This window comes from Equus asinus, chromosome 13 (genome assembly GCF_041296235.1).
Source record: "Equus asinus isolate D_3611 breed Donkey chromosome 13, EquAss-T2T_v2, whole genome shotgun sequence".
Taxonomy (NCBI): Eukaryota; Metazoa; Chordata; class Mammalia; order Perissodactyla; family Equidae; genus Equus; species Equus asinus.
This window is the reverse complement of record NC_091802.1, coordinates 18,918,926-18,939,542: the sequence shown is the minus strand read 5'-3', so window position 1 is coordinate 18,939,542 and position 20,617 is coordinate 18,918,926. Positions and strand designations below refer to the sequence as shown.

The window sequence follows — 20,617 nt, the reverse complement described above, 5'->3', positions numbered from 1 at the left end:
GCTGTGTCCCTTGACTGAATGTTATTGCTCCTCTCTGAAGGTGTCTTTCTCTCCAGGAGTCTCCTTTCCTCTTTGGGCCAAGGAGCCATTACCAAACCAGCTCTGCTGATATAAGTCCCTTGATTCCGCTACAATCCCACACCTTTGTAAACAGTTACTTTATAAAACCCTCCTCAAATAATCCTAACCTGAGTATGCTGTTTTTTGTTGAGATCCCGAGTGATGGGGGTACTCTATTACTTGCAGCTGAAAGCAGCCTAAGTGATACGCCTAGTACTAGATTCTACTTCTTAAAATCCAGGAAACATCGCAACACAAGAAATTTTGGGATCACTTCCCATTCCAGTTTCTAATGGAGTCAGTGTGTCTGTGGGCGGTGGGAGCAGTGGTTGGAGGGAGGAGGAGGAAATATATGGCACATGCGTAGTGTTGTTTTCTAGGCAGCCGTGGAGGAAGGAAACAACGAGAATTACATCTGAATAACCCTTCACAGTACATAATGTACATTTATACACACTTTTATTGACAATAACCCTGTGAGGTAGGGCTCTTGATTTTCATTTTATAGATGAGGTCAGGTGAGGATCAGAACTGTATAGTAACTTCTCAAAGCTGCAGCAAGGGGGTGAACCAGGAATGGAAACCAGATCTACTGACTCAAATTCTGTGTTTTGTTCACTCCCGAGGGCTTGCCCCTCCCTCCATGAATCAAGCCCAGGAAGGCAGGATGGAACCGAAAGGGAAGAGGCGGGGTGATTTATGGGTTTATGCTGCCCTTCTTATTCTCATCTAAGATTTTTCTGAAATTCCTTTAACATCTAAGAAAAACCACATATGCTAAAAAAAACCCAACCCAACAGCTTGCAGTAGCCTGGGATTCCAGAATAAATACTGAAATTGGCAGCACACATAGTATCCTTCCTCTCGATGGGTCACGTGAGGACACTGCCTAACATCTGTCGTCATGTGTGTGTCTGGGAATATACAATATTTATGTCTCATCCAACCCCCAGATGCCTCTTTCTTGTGCCAAAAAGAACTGCTTTCCTACCTTCTGATCTAATCTAAAAAATGTCATCAAAACCTGGCCCCAAAGACTTATAAATTCTTTTTAAGTGGAGGAGACTTGAGTATCCTCCCAGCCTTCTCAGAGAACGGCTCAGATGAAATCATGCCAAGTTCTGAGTAAATGGGAGGAGTTTTTTAGTGGAAACCATAATGCTATGCTGTGGCTGCATTTTCACAATACTTCAGGGGTGGGAGGTTGGTCCCTCTGCCTGGATAGGCTGGAAGGCTATTTAACATTTTGTTCAGGGGAAACACAGCCCACATTCAAGAGTCAAGACCAAGTCATGAGACTCACTGGAGTCAAACTCTGGCACTAGCCCCAACTGCTTCTAGGCAGCTGTGCCTTCACTCTAACAAAACCACTACAACATGCCTACATGGAAAAAAACAAAGCAAAATCTAGCATTCCACAGAACTTCAGCACGTGGCATCTCAGGCAACTGATCCTTAAATCCAGTTTAATATCTGAATCTTTTTCCCAAGAGCAGCTGAAGGCGGTTTTCACCACCAAAGGGGTAATAAATAATGTAGTGAAATTAATTACTCATTTTATAACCAATTACTAAATTATTGCTGAAACAGCAAGTTCTTATTGATATAGGAAGATGTTCAGATCTAGTACTGGGTAGACAGAGAAAGACAACTACTGTATGGTATCACTTATATGTGGAATCTAAAAAAGCTGAACTCAGAGAAACAGAGAGTAGAATGGTGGCTACCAGCGGTGGGGGTTGGGAGAAAGGGGGGGATAGTGGTCAAAGGGTAGGAACTTCTAGTTATAAGATTACCAAGTTATGGGGCTCTAATGTACAGCACGGTGATTACAGCTAATAATACTGTATCATATACTTGACTATTGCTAAGAAAGAGCTTAAACGTTCTCACCACAAAAAAGAAATAGTAATTATGTCAAGGGATGGAGGTGTTAGCTAATGCTATGGTGGTAATCAGCTTGCAATATATAAATGTATCAAATCAACACACTGTACATCTTAAATTTACATAATGTTATATGTCGATTATATCTCAATAAAGTTGAGGCGGAAAAAAGGAACAGTGATGGTTAAGTGCAGTGTAAGTGCTCAATAAAGGTTTCTACAGTTGAGAGAGGAAAAAAAACACCTAGTATTGGGTGAAGAGGTAGGCTGAAGAGCAGTGTTTGTGAAAAAAAAAAAAAAATCCATCAACATATGTGGCAAGAGTAAGACCTGGAGAAATAGGTAAGATAATGTCAACTGCTATCTGCGGGTACTGAATTTTTTTTTTTGAGGAAGTAATTAGCCCTGAGCTAACATCTGCTGCTAATCCTCCTCTTTTTGCTGAGGAACACTGGCCCTGAGCTAACATACGTGCCCATCTTCCTCTAGTTTATATGTGGGACGGCTGCCACAGCATGGCTTGCCAGGTGGTGCCATGTCCACACCTGGGATCTGAATCGGCGAACCCTGGGCTGCTGAAGTGGAATGTGTGCACTTAACCACTGTGCCCCTGGGCCAGCCCTGTGGGTATTGAATTTATAAATGATATTTCTCTTTGTAATTTTCTGCATTTTTGCAAAGCATATATATAAAATCGAATTAAAGATTTTAAAAAAGAACCCAAGGGCCAGCCTGGGGTTCATAGGTTTGGATCCCAGTGCTGACCTACACATTGCTCATCAAACCGTGCTGTGGTGGTGTACCACATGCAAAATAGAGGAAGACTGGCAATGGATGTTAGCTCAGGGCAATCTTCCTCACACACACACACACACACACACACACACACACACACACAAGAAAACAAGAGAGCTATTTCTGGGAAGTACTTCATACCTCAAAGGGGTTATACATATCCCAATTCTGCTGATTTGTCACATGACCAAAATCACTGGAGGGGGATCAGTGAAACCAAGCACTGAAAAAAATAATGCCCAAAGCAGTAGCAGCTACTTTTCTTTCTTTCTTTCTTTCTTTTTTTTTAAAAAAAAAGAATGGGCCAAAAACTCTCTAAAAATTTCAGCTACACCTAGCATTACCTTGGGAGCAATCAGTATCCATTTTGATAAGGCAACCACATCTGGCCTGAGAAGATGTTTGGAAGTGTTTATGAAAATCTGCACCTAGTTAAGAACGGAAATAAGGGAATAGTATTTCCACCCTTTGGTTTAAATGCCTAATCCTTCATGCTAATCTTAAATGCTTGCACTTGTTTTTTACAAACTGGATTGAAAGAGATTTCAACTTTCAAAATGTATCATACATCCAAATTAGGCTGAGAACTAGCTGCAGAGAAGGACATTTCACCTTGTCCTAGGAAGCATAAAGGAGGGAAAATCCGAGAAAGTCACATAATGATTCACCTTGCCAGCAAGATCCCCTGGTACTCTTCCAGTTGTCTCATGAAGCTGGGGTTTGGCTTGGTCACTGTTCGTCTTTCCTTTACGTAGTCATAGGCTCGGTCCAGATTCCAGCCATATTCCTTCATTGCATAGGCAATCACAGTGGAGGCTGAGCGACTCACCCCCATTTTGCAGTGCACAAGGCATTTAGATCCGTGTTTCCTAGTTTGGGGGATCGCAGTGAGGAGGAAAACACAACAGTGAGTACACTTTAAAAGCTGGGTTCTAAGTGTCTCCAAGTCCCCTGCCCTGCCCTTCCACTTTCTTGCTACACAATCCACCCTTAGTACACCTGCCTACATCTACAATCATATATGCGGGAGGGGCAATTCTAGTGTACTCAAATAATATTCAGTGTTAATATTAAGCTTTCTTATTCATTCAGTGAATATTTACCAGGCATTTTCCATGTGTAAGACAATGTGCAAGGTATCGGATGCAAAGATAAGTAACAATTTTTCCCTAAAGGGTAGGATTCAGTGGGAGGAGCAGCCAATTAAGATTCAAAATGGTAATCGTGATGACAGTTGGCCACAGGGCGTGGAGGGAGAATTTTCAATTTAGAGACTGGACCTCATTTTGCATGTGGTTGGAGGCCAGTCCACTCACAGCCCCAGGGGCATGTTTCACGGCTGGCATGCTCTTGAGTTACAGGTGTGGCAGTGATTCATCTAATTTATCCAAATATTCTGGGCTGCTTCCAGTTCAAGTTGCAGTAAGGGTTCTGTCCCTGGAGAAAAGCACAAACCAAATAAAACTAACTCTCTTCTTTACTCAGATGTAGGGCTGGATATTACTTTTCACAACACCACCACCTGTGTTCTGTCTAGGGACTGGCTATACGATCCATGGAGCTGAATGGAATCAGGTGATGCACCATGTGGCTTTCTCAGTGACGACAGTGGAATGAATAACTACCAGTAGTATTTTTTTTTCAATGGAGTGGAAGAAAGAGGAAACAAAGTTAGCATAAACTGACACTAAAAAACAAAACAAACCCCTCAATCTTAACACGAAAAAGCTTATTACTTTGAATATGACATTACTCAGTTATACCAATTCTGCTAACAACACAGTGTCTGGCACAGAGTAAGTCTTCACATATTTGCTAAATGTATGAATAAACTTATTGAACTGCTGATTAGATCCGTCAGTTCTAAGTAGGAACATTTTAAAGTCTGGAAAAAAGAACGGTTACTCTTATCACTAGTGTATATGGGCTGGAATCCTTCCAAAGTGGCTATTCCAATAAATAAAAAAATGCACGTCAGCCTAACAAGAGAGATCTATTCATTCACTCACTCACTGTATTACAGTAGACAAGCTTCTCACCAGAAGCTTATAATCCTTCTGCTGGGGACGGAGATACATGAAAGAGTTAAGTACCAGTCCAAGAAGGCATGAGGGTAAGTGCCAAAATGAGTGAGCTAGATAAGCTGCAGGAATGCAGAGACTGGTCTGGAATAATTGAAACAGTCTCAAAAGGAAGGTAAGATTAACCTCCTACCTGTCACTTAGATGCAAAATTTTGGTGTCCTAAGGTTGGTGCGGTGTGTGTCTCTGTGTGCTTAGCTTATCCCAAACTACTAGGAAATACTTGTTTTGCTTATGGCACAATAGGGTTTTCATTTAAACAATGCACAGTGACTCAGATGGAACTTCAGACATGTGCTCTTTATTTTCCCATCAAGCTCTGACAACAAGAATGTGTTAAATTTCAGGTCTATGCCTGCAGGCACGGAAGGTGCTCAAACTTGGAAAATCCTAAGAAAAATCCAATTATGAAATCCACTCCCATGAAAATAGTTCTTCATTTTGAACTGGGCTTTTTCAGTGGATGGCTTCTAACTCAGGTTCTGAAGGATCTGAAGTCAGTTGTCACCTAACCCAATTTTACCTTTCAGGTTCAGTTCTCCTTTCTCCCCCTGGCACCCAGTGCTGGATTCTCCAGATTAAGCCTGGCATCACATTAGGAATTCTAAACCCTCTCATTTGTAGGTAGGGTCTGGAATTCAAGGCCCTGATTAGGGTGAAACACATGAGGTGCCCACATTTAAGGAGGCCCTCACTTTCACATGCTGACCTACACTTACAGGAGCCTCAGAGTGAGTGCCTGCTTAGATGTAACCTGGGCGCCTCATGAACGTCACCCTAATCCTGGCCCTGCTGGGACTGGGGCCTTAGCTTGAACTCTAGCCACTTTAGCTGTGACCTTGACAACTTGTTTATTCCTTTCCTTAAGGAACTAGACTATTCCTAAATACCTGATGGACTCTGAAATGAGATACGATCTTAGATTCAAGTCTGATCTTCACCACTTGTTACTTAACCTCTCTGAACCTTATCTCCACAGTCTTTCCTCAACTGTACAGAAGGATGACAGTATACGCCTCTCTGGGTTTTGGAAAATACGACACGACAGAATCCATGTAAAGTACCTGGCACATAGTAAGCATGCCATGAATGATATTATTATTGGGAATAATTTAATAATAGGCCTCAAGAATATAAAATACTCTTTCAGGTGCTGGCTAGAGACTGAAAGAATGGGCTCAAAGTTAGGCTATGGGGATTCAGGGTAACTAAGAGAAAGACTTCCTGACCATGAAGCTCTGTGAGAGAGGTGTGGAATCATACTCGAAGGAGGATTTTTAAAAACAGAAGTGCCAGGAACTATTTGAATGTGGTCCCACGGAAAGGGGAGCGTGGTCAACATGCTCATATGGTTCCTTCTATTGATGGAATAAATAGGATTGGCAAGGAAAGTCCTAGGGACTTAAAAAAATCACTGTTGACATTTTAATACTAACCACTAAATTAATACTATTAAATAGTTTCACTAAAAGGACCAATTAATTTAAGGAATACATCAACGTACGGGCTAGAGAAAAATTTCACTGAAAGTCAAGTAAAACAATGTGAAAAGATTTCCAAAGCTCACTGTGTCTCTCCTTGTCTTCAGAGAGGAGGACCCAGTACTCCAGCTATCTGCAATAATTCTACTATATAACTTTTAAACGTCATTGGCAATTTAAGCATTTCATTCAGAATTTCTTCCCTCTTTCATTTCTATTTCTTTTGTTGCAGCTTAAGTTTATTTTCTCTTATCTTGTGCTCAATGGAAATAGCCAACATGAGGTCATCTTCTTTCAGTGGCTTCATCTACTTAAAGGAAAAGTATTGTCACTAGTCATCTTTCCCCTAGGATTAAGAAATCTCAGTCTCCTTTTTTCTTTACTTCCTTTTTCCTGAGTACCATCAGTAAGTTATCTACAGCTTTCAGGCCCCAGCCATGTGTGGTGTGCAAGGAACAGGAGTCAGAATATGTATGAGGGACCATTACTCACTTTGCTTTAGAGATGAATTTGTAAGTGTCATTCCAGTAAGCCAGGAGATCTGTTGCCTCTTCATCATATACCCGGATGTTATGATACTCAAAGACTCCTGGGAAAAAGTTATCTATCTCTCGAGTGACATTCAAGATATACCGCACCCTGTAAGGAAACCAAGGGAAAATACAGGCTCTACTACTCAGGACAAATCCAATTCTCAGCACTGTTTCCTTATTTAAAACTTGTTTACTCCCTAGGCTGAAATTAAATATTAAAATACTGAAGAAAGCTAAAAAACTAAGAGGCTAGATTTATTCAGTACAGAAACTATATAACAGGGTCCTGGGCATACTTGGGCAACAGGAAGTTAATGAGAGAAAAGCCGTCCACCAAGTGCAACATCTCAATTCCATTTTCAGTGTATGGATGGTTACACAACCTCATCTTTGCCAGTTTTTTGAAAATATGCCTTGTATTTTCCTGCAAAGAATCAATCTGAGGCCCATAATCTGACAATTTCTCTTCAGTCACTAAAATTATCAGCAACATAATTTATTCTTTGGAAGTCATGTGTATTAAATCAGACTCTTAGCATGTACCTTGATGGAAGAAAAAAAGAAAAACAGAAAAGGGAAAAATTTCCTCCTATCTTTCCAAATGCCAGATTGTCAGATTTTGTTCTATTACTCTCTCTAAACTACATGAAAGGCAAATGAGGCCAGGGCTCAGAAGGTCAGAGGAACGTTGGACTTAAAACTTTCTTAACGCTCTAGGCTGCATTCCTGGCTGCTATGGCAGCAGATGTGTCTGAGAGTTTTCCCTGTACTGAGATGGTTGCTGAAAGGGCTTTCTGTATCAAAAAGTTATTCTGCTCTCTCTCTCACTGAGCAATGTTAATAAACACTTGGGCTTAATTTGCAAAGGGTTATCTTTTCCTCAATGCTGTGTGAACTTAGACATCACTGGGATTTCTTCCAACAACAAGAGAGACTCATGCATTTCTCTCTGCAGAAGCTGCTTCCTTCTCAGAATCACATGTGAAGTTCTACAAACCCAATCTCTAAAGACAGAGAAATGACTACAGAAAGGAAGAGCCATAGCTAAACAATTCTGTGGTTAAGGTCAAAAGACTAAAATTTTTCTGGGAGATGATTTGAATCTGTTTTAACTCAGCATCAAAGTCCATTACTAGAAAGGATTTTTTCTTTTTAATTTAAAAAGCAAGCACATGCAACTAACAGTGTAGCAGTTCCCCAAAAGGTTAAACATAGAGTTACCATATGACCCAGAAATTGCTCTCCTAGGTATGAACCCAAGAGAAATGAAAGCATAAATCCACCCAAAAATTTGTAAATGAATGGTCACAGAAGTATTCATAATAGTAAAAAAAAGTGGAAATAAACTAAACGTCCATCAGCTGACAAATGGATAAATAAAATGTGGTACACACCCATATAATGGAATATTATTTGGCAATAAAAAATGAAGTACTAATACATGCTACAACATTGATACACTTTGAAAATAATGGTAAATGAAAGAAACCACTCCTAAAAGACCACATATTGTATGATTCCATTTAAATGAAATGTCCAGAATAGGCAAATCTATAGTGACAGAAAGAAAATTAGTAGCTTCTAGAGGCTGGGGGGAAGAAGGGAAATGGGAGTGACTGCTGAAGGGTACAGGCTTTTGTTTTGGGTTTAAAAAATGTTCTGGGGCTGGCCCCGTGGCCGAGTGGTTAAGTTCGCGCGCTCCGCTACAGATGGCCCAGTGTTTCGTTGGTTCGAATCCTGGGCGTGAACATAGCACTGCTCATCAAACCACGCTGAGGCAGCGTCCCACATGCCACAACTAGAAGGACCCACAACTAAGCATATACAACTATGTACCGGGGGGCCTTGGGGAGAAAAAGGAAAAAAATAAAATCTTTAAAAAAAAAAATGTTCTAAGTCGACTGTTGTACAACTCTGTGAATATACTAAAAACAACCAAAGTGTACATTTTAAATGGGTGAATTGTATGTGAATTTTATCTCAATAAAACTGTTTCAAAGAAAAGGTAAGCACACTTCTCATTTTATTTAAAATAAAAATGAACAACCTCACTCCTCCAACCCCTTCTTCAGTAATTGATTACGGCAGGACAGGGCTTCTCAATCCTTTTCATTACAGAACTCTAGGCAGCTACTACCAATTAGAATTGGTACTTTCTGAAATTTCTTTGCTATCTCAATATGGAGTAGCACTTTCTTTGGGTTTCTGAAGTTAGCAGATTGGGTGAAAATGGCCTTATTGTCAAAATTGCTCTTGAAAATCCCTTAAATCATCCACAGGGGGCAGTACACATGATTTGTGTACAGATTCCTGAACTGTAATTCTTTATCCATTAAAGTTTAAGAAGGAGTGAATTTAAAAAACCAGAGTTACAAAGATGTCTGAGAATCCAACTATACTGTTTTTTAAGACAGTTATATCTGTGTTTTATAATTTAGCCTTATAAGTAGTAAATGAAACGAATAGCTCTCATCTCCCGTCAAAAGTCAAAGTGTATGTATGCATGATGTGATTCCAATGCATTTGGCAAGCACTGCTATATCAAATCTCAGATTTCATATTAAACACTGTATCTAGGTGTTAGTTTCCCACAAGTCAGTCTGTCAATTTTTCTACCATTCCTTCACATTTACTGAGCACCATTCTTGATATAAAGCTCTGAGCTGGGAAGATGTATGTTTCACACAAAAGTAAGATACAGTCTCTGCTTTCAAGAACTCTAGATTCAATCCTTATCTATTTAAATTTTCCAACTTCTATTTACTTCCATATCTTAAATTAAGTAACCAGATATCCCCTCCTGGAATTCTTTGTATAATCATTTGGCTTCAGTCCTGATCCAAGTTCATTTTAGCAATTATGACATACCTTTCTTCTGGGGGAAACAAAGGGAGTATGCATCGAATCATGTTAAAGATAACCAGAAGGCTGACCGGTAGCTGAGAAAACAGGCAGCCAGAAGCCAGCCAGGCAGCCACCATTACCTCTGTGTCTCAGCAGGTCTTATCCCTGCTCACAATGAAGAGTTAGCATGGCCAATTTCCAGATGTGATTTTCTCTTATTGGGATGATTTGACCTCCTAAGGCCAAGTTCAATGAAAAATTTAGGCATTAGCTAAGAAGTAAAAAGGGAAGAATGGCAGCTTTTTGCTTGCTGAATGTTCACTGTGGTCTCAACTCAATAACTATGCTACTTGGGGGTACCTTTCTTTTTTTTTTTTTAAAGATTTTATTTTTTTTTTCCTTTTTCTCCCCAAAGCCCCCCAGTACATAGTTGTATATTCTTCATTGTAGGTCCTTCTAGTTGTGGCATGTGGGAGGCTGCCTCAGCGTGGTTTGATGAGCAGTGCCATGTCTGCGCCGAGGATTCGAACCAACGAAACACTGGGCCGCCTGCAGCAGAGCGTGCGAACTTAACCACTCGGCCACGGGGCCAGCCCCAGGGGGCACATTTCTTAATACAAGGTAGGTCTTCTTGTTCAATTTCAGAGGCTTGTCCATTTTACATTTATAACTTAACTTAGTCCTCAAGCACCTTACTATAAAAGGATAGGGACTGAGTCTTATTTATCTTTGGATCCCTGGCACCTAGTATTATGCTGGCCCACAGAAGATGCTTGATAAATGTTGAATGAACAGCTCTGTGAACCCAACAGATGCAGTTTTGTGTACTCTTACATAAAAATAGGAACCAAAGGCAAAACTATGGAGACAGTGAAAAGATCAGTGGTGCCAGGGGTTGGGGTTGGCGTTGGGGAGATATATGGGTGGAGCACAGAGGATTTTTAGGGCAGCAAAAATACTCTGTGTGATACCATAATGATGGATACATGTCATTATGCATTTGTCCAAAGTCATAGAACGCACAACACCAAGAGTGAACTGTAACGCAAACTATGGACTTTGGGTGATTATGTGTTGTCAATGTAGGTTCATCAGTTGTACCAAATGTACCACTCTGATGGGGATGTTGATAATGAGGGAAGCTGTCCATGTGTAGGGGCAGGGGTATATGGAAATCTCTGTACCTTCCCCTCCATTTAGCTGTGAACTTTAAACTGCTCTAAAAAAAACCCCAGAGTTAAAAACAAACAAACAAACAAAAGGAACCACTAAGTGTATTTGGTTTGAAACTGCATGAAAGGCTTGCACATTTGTTTTTGAAAGCCTTTCCACTGACACAGTTGATCTTTCTCGGGAGGTGGGGGGATGAAACAGTGGGAGACCAGCCCTTTTAATTTTTATTAGATTCCACCTGATTAGAATTAACTGGAAGCAACTCTTAAGCTTAAGATTACTCATCGAGGGGTGGCCTGGTGGTGTAGCGGTTAAGTTCGCATGCACCGTTTCAGCAGCCTGGGGTTCGCCGGTTCGGATCCTGGGTGCAGACCTACGTGCCACTCATCAAGCCATGCTGTGGTGGCATCCCACATAGAAGAACAATAAGGACTTATAACTAGGATATGCAACCATGTACTGGGGCTTTGGGGAGGGGGGAAAAAAAGAGGAAGATTGGCAAAAGATGTTCACTCAGGATCAATCTTCCTCACCAAAAAAAAAGCATACTGTAAGGAAATAAAAAGCCAGCTTAATGGAAGTTGGGTGGCAGGCTTATGGGTTAAAAAAAAAAAAAAAGATTACTCATTGATAGCTCTCTGACTGGAAAATATAAAGATTAAACAGTGATTTCTGTCACATGGTGTGTCAGCAATTGCTCTGTGTGCTTACCCTCGGTTCTGTAAATCCTCTAAGTTAGAGGCATTCCATTCCGAGCCCTGTGGAACCAAAAAGACAAGGTTAGGAGAGTATTGGCAAATTGACCAAATACAATATGTGAAAAGGAGACCTGTGAGGGAAGCAGCAGAGTTTCTAAAAAGAAGGCCAGGAACATCTACGGAGTTTCCTTTCTATGTACCATAGACTTCGTATGTTATCACACTGAGTTTTCACAAATGATAGAGTAAGAAAGTTATCTTCATTTTTACAGATAAAACCAACCCTGATAGAATTCAAATAATTTTTGCTCAAGATCACATTGCTGGAGAGGTGTCTTTGACCATCCTTTAATCTGAGTTAAATGTTGCCTGTTATTCTTGCTTATAGCACAGCAGTTCCCCCCATATCTGCGGTTTCTTTCCAGTTTCAGCTACTGGTGGTCAACTGCAGTCTGAAAATATTAGATGGGAAATTCCAGAAATAATTCATAAGTTTTAAATTGTGTGCTGTTCTGAGTGGTGCGATGAAATCTTGTGCCCTCCTGTCCAGCACGTGAACCATCCCTCTGTCCAGCGTATCCATGCTGTTTAGGCTACCTGCCATTAGTTACTTACTAGCCCTCTTGGTTATCAGATCGACTGTGCGGTTCCGCAGTGCTTATGTTCAAGTAACCCTTATTTTACTTAATAATGGCCCCAGAAGTGCCAAAGTAGTGAGGTTGGCAATCCAGATACACCAAAGGGAAGCTGTAAAGTGCTTCCTTTATGTGAAAAGGTGAAAGTTCTCAACTTAATAAGGAAAGAAAAAAATTGCATGCTGAGGTTGCTAAGATCTACAGTTAAGAACAAATCTAACTGTGAAATTGTGAAGAAGGAAAAAGAAATTTGTGCTGGTTTTGCTGCCGCACCTCAAATATGTATGTATAGGAAAAAACACAGTATATAAAGGGTTCACACTATCTGTGGTTTCAGGCATCCACTGGGGGTCTTGGAATGTATCCCTCATGGATTAGGGGCGACTGTACTCTGATTTTTTTCAATAGCATGTCTCACAATTTTTATTTGAATATTTATTCATGTACTTATTTACGACCTCTTTCCTCTACTATAAGAGAAGTTTCTTGAGGACAGGAACCAGGTCTCTTGTTCCCTATGGAAACCCCTGCACAATGCCTGGCAGCTGGCAGGTATTCAACATTTGTTGAATGAACAAAGTGGCATTATTATGAATACCTAGATTTCATTTTAAAACCCACATTCTTTCTAGCGTATTATGATGCATCTAGGGAGTTGGGGAGGGGAGTAGGGTGTGTGTGTGTGTAGTGGGAGAGAGTGAAATAGTAGCTTCTGTCAAACAAATTAGGGAAACATCACACACAAAAGTTTTAAAAAGGGGAGTTCTGCAGATTATCCGGAAGATACATCAGATACATTGTTAATATTTTGCCACACTTGTTTTCTCTTTTTTCTTTCTTTCAACATAAATCAAACTTTTTTCCCCTGAACCTTCTGAAAGTAATTTGAACATAATAACACTTTAATACTTGATCATGTATTGTTTAAGAACAAGAACATTCTCCTACATAATTCTATTTTTACAACCAAGAAGGATAACATTAATATAATACATGATCCATATTTGCATTTCAAAAACTGTCCTCAAAATGTCCTTTATATTGACTCAATCAAGGATCATATTCGGCATTTACTCGCCACGCCTCTGTCTCCTTTAATCTAGAACAGTCTACCCCTGCCTTTATTCATTTCGTCTTTCACAATACTGACATTTTTGCAGACTGCAGGTCTGTAATCTTGGAAAACTCCCCACAATCTGGATTTGTCTGATTGTTTCCTGATGATTAGATTCAGGTCAAACATTCTTGGCAAGAATATTACAAGGGTGATGTGTACTTCCTACTGCATCAAATCACGAGGCACGGGATATCAGTTTCTGCTGTTATTTGCCATGTTGAGTTGAATTCTTGGTAGTACCTTTGTGTCTGCCACATCCCTCCATTATAAAGATTCCATTACAATTAGTCAGTAATATATAGGTATTAGTAATCTTTGAAGCCATGTGAATATCCTGTTTCACTATGGTTTCAGCATCAATTGCTGATCTTGCCCAAATCAGTAATTTTACCGGAGCTTACAGAAGGGTGATTTTCTAATTCCATGATTCCTTTTGCACGTTAGCTGGCATTCTTCTGAAAAAGGGAGTTTCACTTAATCAATCCTCCCACCCTTTATTTGAATGTCACTATGGACTCTTGAATTCTTTTTCTGTTTGGTATGTTATAATCCATTATTCCTTTTTTTTTTGGACACTCAAATTGTCCTGATTTGGCCAGTGGGAATCTCCCCAAGCAGGCTCCTTTTGATATGACCCCATTAGTCGTTCAGCACTTCCTTGCTTTCTGGTACAAAAAGTTGTTCCAGATTAACTTTGTGAGTGGAATCAGCCATTTCTCCAAGGAGCCCTGGGTTCTTTTAGTGAAGAATGGTATTGTAATCAAGATCTGGGGATTAATTAGGTATTCTCGTAACTACTGGGTGTCACTGCTTCTAAAACTTTTCAGTGGACAGATCTAGGAAATATTTCTAAAAAAATACTGAGTTTACACTGGTACCTCCAAATTCAAATTAACACACAAGGTTCTTCCTCTCTTTCTTGCCTCTCCCTCATTATTTCTATCTCCCTACCCCACAGTGAGAACCTTGGTTCCCAACAACGCATTTGCTCTACTTACAAAATACTTTCATTATTACACCAATACCACAACCAATAACATACCCATTAAGTTCAAATTTTCCCTGCAATTCTTTTTTTCCTTATTATATTTCACTAAGGAGAACAATAAGGAGTATTATGCTTAAAAGTTATTTGAGTTAATTCCTTTTTGTGAGGTTATCAACTTGATATACATTTGGGTTTGTTTATCTTGTTTGCATTAAATTTTAGGGTGTGCTTTTTCCATTTGATTTTTTTGAATATGCAAAACTTTTACAAGGTTGAAAGTCAAAAGTTTACGAAAAAGTCAACTCAAAGTCTCCTTCCTACCCCTCTCTTCAATCTCCATAGGTAACCATTTTTATTAGTTTCTGGCTTGTTGCACCTGTGTTCTATTTTGAACAAAATGTAAGCAAATATATGTTTATCATCACCCTTACTTACACAACAGTTGTATACTACATATACTGTTTTTGTTCTTCGCTTTCTTCACTTTACAATACACCCTCAAAACAACTCCATATCACAGTTCACAGAGATCTCCCTTATTCTTTCTTACATCTGCATAGTACTTCATTGGGTAGTGATATAACAGTTTATTCAACTAGTCTCCTATGAATGATTATTCATTTTTGCGTAAGTGAGATTGCTGGGTCAAGGGTAAATGCATAGTTTTGTTAGACATTGCCAAATTCTCCTCCATAGAGGTTGAAACAATTCTGCATTCCCAACAGCAATGTAGGAGAGTGCCACTCTCCCCACAGCCTTGCCAACAAAATGTGTGGTTAAGCTTTTGAATTTTTGCCAATCTGCTAGGTATGAAATGTTATCTCACTGTAATTTCAATTTGCATTTCTCTGAGGAGTAAAAGTGAGCACCTTTTTAATGTTTCAGGTCCATTTCCTATCTTTGAGCTATATGTTCATGTCTTTTGAAAAAGCAAACAGTTAAAAATAAGAATTTACCTATTTTAGAATTATGAATTAAATGGAATTTAGCATTAGAAGACTTGGGTTCAAGTCCCAACTCCCCTTCCTACTGTGGGGTATTGGGCAAACTGCTTAACCTCTCCAACTTCCCTTTCCTTATCTGTGAAACCGACCACTCTTCCCACTCTAGTTCTATATGTATCTATAGGGACCTTCCCCTCAAATTACAAATACAAAGTTTCTCCCAATCCTTCCTGCCAGGTGAGAATACAAAGAGAAGTCTGTGACCCATAATTGGGCCCTCACCCGACCATGTAGGCACCCGGATCTCAGACTTCCAGCCCTCAGAACTGTGAGAAAAATTTCTGTCGTTTATAAGCCAAAAAAACCCACACCAGTTTTTCCCATATTAAAATAGAAAAACTCTCTTTTCATCCTGAATCCTCTCCAAGACACCATCCTTTTTCTCTTCTCTTCGTAGCCAGAATTCATAGAAATATAATCTAATATACTCAGTCTCTAATTCCTCATTTCCCATGTGCCTCAACCCACAACACTGTGGCTTCTGCCCTCATCACTCTTGCTGCGGTTACCAGTGACCTCTTCCAACTGTCTCTAATTCGGGGTCACCTTTGTATCCTCATTGCATTGGCCTTCTATGAGTATCTATCTGATATGGTTCATCACTTCCTCTTTATGGAACTAGGTCAGACCACGCAAATATCTAGTCTCATGCCTAGCACAGTAAAGAGGATCAACAAATGTTTGCTGAATGAATGATCAAGTGAGATAAGTAAATGAAGCACTTTGAAAATTGTTAAGTGTTATGCAAGCACTATCATCGTATTACAAGTGATCTGTAATTTGGCCGTTGAACTGGGAGATCTCAAGGACACTGTGTTGAAGTTCCATTTAGGAAAAGGTCAGTAAGTGATGGACAACTGATCTTTTCTACAGACCAGGGGTCAATCGACTTGCTTAAAAAAAATATGGGAGGTTCTGAAGGCTCTGTGCTCAATCTTAGAAAACTAGCTCCCACACCAAAGAAAAAGGCAAGAACTACAAAGGACTTCAAGGGGACAGAAGCCAAGCAATAAGTGTTGAGTGGCTAAACTGGAGCCAGGGAAATGTGACCACCTCACTTCTTAATTTAGAAACCTAAATCCTCTGCGGAACTCTGTCCAGCTGGATGGAAATAACCCTGACGTGATGGGAAGAGTCTATGATTTTCAGCTACCTGTCCATAGAAAATTCAGTCTGACAGTCTGAAATGATACATATCCAGAAACAAAATAAATTAAATGCATAGGTTACTGACTCAGTGAAACCCACACAAAGTGACTTGGGCTGTGGTTAGGGCTGCTTCAGGTTCAACCTGAAAGAAAGAACTGGAGTCAAGGCAGTGTAATTACTTTTCTGCCTTCTATACAAATGCCAGGCATAGTAGTCCCCGGGGGCCCTCCACGGACTCGATCTTTCTTTTCCCCATGCTTTTCAGGCTTACAATGATATAATTTCTTGGGGGTTTTCACTATGTTCTATGTAATTATGCAAAGCATATTCTAATTTTACTGAAGTGTAAAATGAAATTTTGGGACTATAATACATTTTTAAGTAAGTTCATTTCCATCTTTCACTCTGGTTCCCCTACACTGCACCCTGGCCAAAGTTCCAGGGGATTGATTTCTTTTCAAAAGTTATCATCAAGAAATAGCCTTGTTCAAATGAAAACAGGATTGAAACAAAAAAACAACCCACTAACTGGGAAAAAATATTTGCAAGTCATATATCTGACAAAGGCTTAATATCCTTAATATATAAAGAACTCTCGCAACTCAATCACAAAACATCAAACAACCCAATCAAAAAATGGGCTGGAGACATGAACAGACATTTCTCCAAAGAAGATATACTGATGGCCAATAGGCACATGAAAAGATGCTCATCATCGCTGATCATCAGGGAAATGCAAATCAAAACTACACTAAGATATCACCTGACACCCGTTAGAATGACAAAAATATCTAAAACTAATAGCAAGAAATGTTGGAGAGGTTGCGGAGAAAAAGGAACCCTCATACACTGCTGGTGGGAATGCAAACTGGTGCAGCCACTATGGAAAACAGTATGGAGATTCCTCAAAAAACTAAAAATAGAACTACCATACGATCCAGCCATCCCACTACTGGGTATTTATCCAAACAGCCTGAAGTCAGCAATCCCAAAAGTCCTGTGCACCCCAATGTTTATTGCAGCACTGTTTTCAATAGCCAAGACGTGGAAGCAACCTAAGTGCCCATCAACAGCCGAATGGATAAAGAAGATGTGGTACATATATACAATGGAATACTACTCAGCTGCAAAACAGAACAAAATCATTCCATTTGCAATAACATGGATGGACCTTGAGAGAATTATGTTAAGTGAAATAAGCCAGCAAGAGAAAGATAATCTGTGTATGACCCCACTCATATGAGGAATTTAAAACTATGGACCAAGAACAGTTTAGTGGATACCAGGGGAAAGGTGGGGTGGGGGGTGGGCACAAAGGGTGAAGTGGTGCACCTACAACATGACTGACAAACATTAATGTACAATTGAAATTTCACAAGATTGTAACCTATCAATAACTCAATAAAAAAAAAAAGAAATAGCCTTGTTGAGGTCCAAATGTTTTAAGCAAAACAGAAGAGGAGAGCACATTTATGGCAAATAGCAAGGATTGTACAGGGAGTTCTGTTAAAATCAATACAACTGGACATAATCTCAAGGACTGGTATCCCTGTCCATATCTTCTTCATCATATCATACCTACAGCCTCAATGCCGTGAGCCACATTACTGTGGCAACCAGACACAAGATCCCTATTAACTTTTCCTTCTAAGAAAAGTTTATGCTACACATCTCCAGTTGAGAGACAAAAATCACGCATATGATTAAAATAGCCCATTTGATTATCTATTTACATATCCTCCATTTCTCTGTACCTACAGTAAAAGTAACCACTAATCTAAAAGGATTTGTAATGTCAAATCTTAAAAAAGATAGCAATCAGCAGTAAAAATTCTGACTACTTTTTTATTCATGCATAAAATTATTGGTTGTGTGTCCAATATTCCAGTGTTTCCCTTAACTAAGAAAGCTGCTTGCGTTTCTGCAAAGAGTCTCTGTTCACATCTACTTTTTTCTCAGCCAAGTCGGATGGCCTCCAAGAGAGCTGCTGATACTGAGATTTGTTTGGGCAAAGGCTTCCAGCTCAGAAAAGTGGTACTCTTGTAAGGGTGTGGAAGAACTTCTTTTTCTGGAAATACCCTGGCTTCCAACCAATCAATCCTCTCTTCTGATGCAGATTTTCTATGCCCTACACTTTTCTTCTTCATATCAGCTCGACACCTTTCCAAATAAACATCTCTGTGCAGTGACACTGCAGAGCTGAGCATTCTCCCAAACAGAGGGGAGAAATCCTGCTGCCTCCCTTCACACAATGTGCTTGCGCTCCAGGCACGTCAGGTACACACACAAGATGAAATGACTTTACAGAAAATTAACACCACCACTTGCAGCTTGGATAAGACCTCTTTTTCTGTGTCAATTGCTGGGAAAGCCAGCAGAGCACAGACTCACTGGAGAAGAGACAGGGGTCTGGACACAGGATATGGTCATGCAAACAAAGGGAGGAAGCCAGCAAGGAAGAAGCACAATAAGATGTTTAGACAACCTGTTCTTGCACTTATTTTGTTGGGTAAGAGTTAAATTTCAGGATTCTCCAGTTCGAAAGTTTTTTCCCCAAATAAGAAAAATATTTACAATGGAAAGAACATGTCCATTCTCTAGAAAGTAGAATTATATCTGAAGCTGAATAAATTTTCTTTTTTTTCAAAAATATGTTCACAGATACGTATTAAAAAAGTAAAAAGGGGGCCGTCCAGTGGCCAAGTGGTTAAGTTCGTGCACTCTGCTTTGGTGGCCCAGGGTTTTACCAGTTTGAATCCTGGGCGCAGACACGGCACTGCTCATCAGGGCATGCTGAGGCAGTATCCCACATGCCACAACTAGAAGGACCCACAACTAAAAATACACAACTATGTACCGGGGGGCTTTGGGGAGAAAAAGGAAAAATAAAATCTTAAAAAAAAAAAAAAGTGAAAAAGACTGGAATGCAATATTATATAACAAAAGATAACAGTGCTTATCTCTCTTGGTGATGATTAAATGTTAATTATTGTCGTCTAAAACTGTCTAAATTTTCTACAATGAACATAAATTATTTTTGTAATAAGAAAAAACCCAAGACAGAAGGATATGCCAATAATCATGAAATAATATAATGAATCTATTGGTATAAATACTCAAATGCACTTGTAGTTGATCAGGGACTGTAATATGGGGAGAACTGGCTTGTTCTTTTTCTGCCTAGAATACTATTAAAATTTGTTTATATGTCCTAACATACATCATTTGAGGAGAGGGTAAGGAGAAGGTAGTTCTTGAGGTGGTGGCATCACAGACGCAGGGAAATACCCCTGAAAGTAAGCAGGTTGACGAGTCAGATATTGACTGTACTTGATATTCATTGTGTCCACATCCTTTTAGATATTAAAATCCAAGCTCAATGGGAAAGTGACTTCCAAGTTTACAGCTTTGGTTACTTTCTAACATGAGCTATTTTTGGCTATAGGCACTTGCCTTTCCTAAGAATTAGTCACGTTACATGGAGACAGTTGGGGGCAGGGTCCACTTGAATGAGTGACTCATAAGTTTTCTACAGCTAAGACAAAAATTCTTTCCAACAACACAAGAGCAGGGAATACTTGAACCCTCATGGAAGTATACACAAAAGACAACAAAGCCAGGTGCTTTACAAATGGAAAAGTCAATAACAACTTTGCAGTATGATCTACATTCAGAAATGGCAATACGTGTTGGTCAAAGTTAAAGTAATAAAAAAAAAATTTCCGTTCCAGCTCACAGCTTTTCGTGAGTAATTTCCTAGCTATATACCACTATGAATCACTCTAAAAGCACACATACTCTAGAGTGTCAACAAGTTAATTCAGGGCACAAATTCGATGGCACAAAGTCTGACTGCTTGGTGAAATAAACTTCAATATGCAGGGTGAGGAGATCCAGTTTAGTCAGTTCCAGGGCATTTATTTCTCTTCCCTGTTTCTCAGCTTCTAATCATTTCAGAGTTCACAAATGTCCTTCCTAGAGAAAGGAAGTGAAATTCAAACCAATCGATTTAGTTCCTTATTAGGATTTCTGGTCAAAGTGAGTGGGAAGTGAAAACAAAAATGAGGTTTTGGTGTTTCCCACTGATTTTAATTATCCTTGTTAACCTTGTTCCCACTATCACGTACAGATGAAAACTAGAACTCTAACATTTGGGAGGAAAATGAGTCTTAG

General features: G+C 39.6%; 1 protein-coding gene across 6 annotated transcripts in view; it reads right to left on the bottom strand.

Annotated features, from left to right (window-relative positions):
• Window positions 1-20,617, bottom strand: part of SSH2 (slingshot protein phosphatase 2) — a 240,276-nt gene that overhangs the window by 15,664 nt on the left and 203,995 nt on the right. For all 6 annotated transcript variants that reach the window (XM_014826925.3, XM_044746250.2, XM_044746252.2 and 3 more), the window contains 3 exons: window positions 11,565-11,611; window positions 6,796-6,942; window positions 3,410-3,610 (listed from right to left, as the gene is read on the bottom strand). In XM_014826925.3, the coding sequence (XP_014682411.2) occupies window positions 3,410-3,610; window positions 6,796-6,942; window positions 11,565-11,611 (395 nt within the window). The remainder of the gene's footprint in view (window positions 1-3,409; window positions 3,611-6,795; window positions 6,943-11,564; window positions 11,612-20,617) is intronic.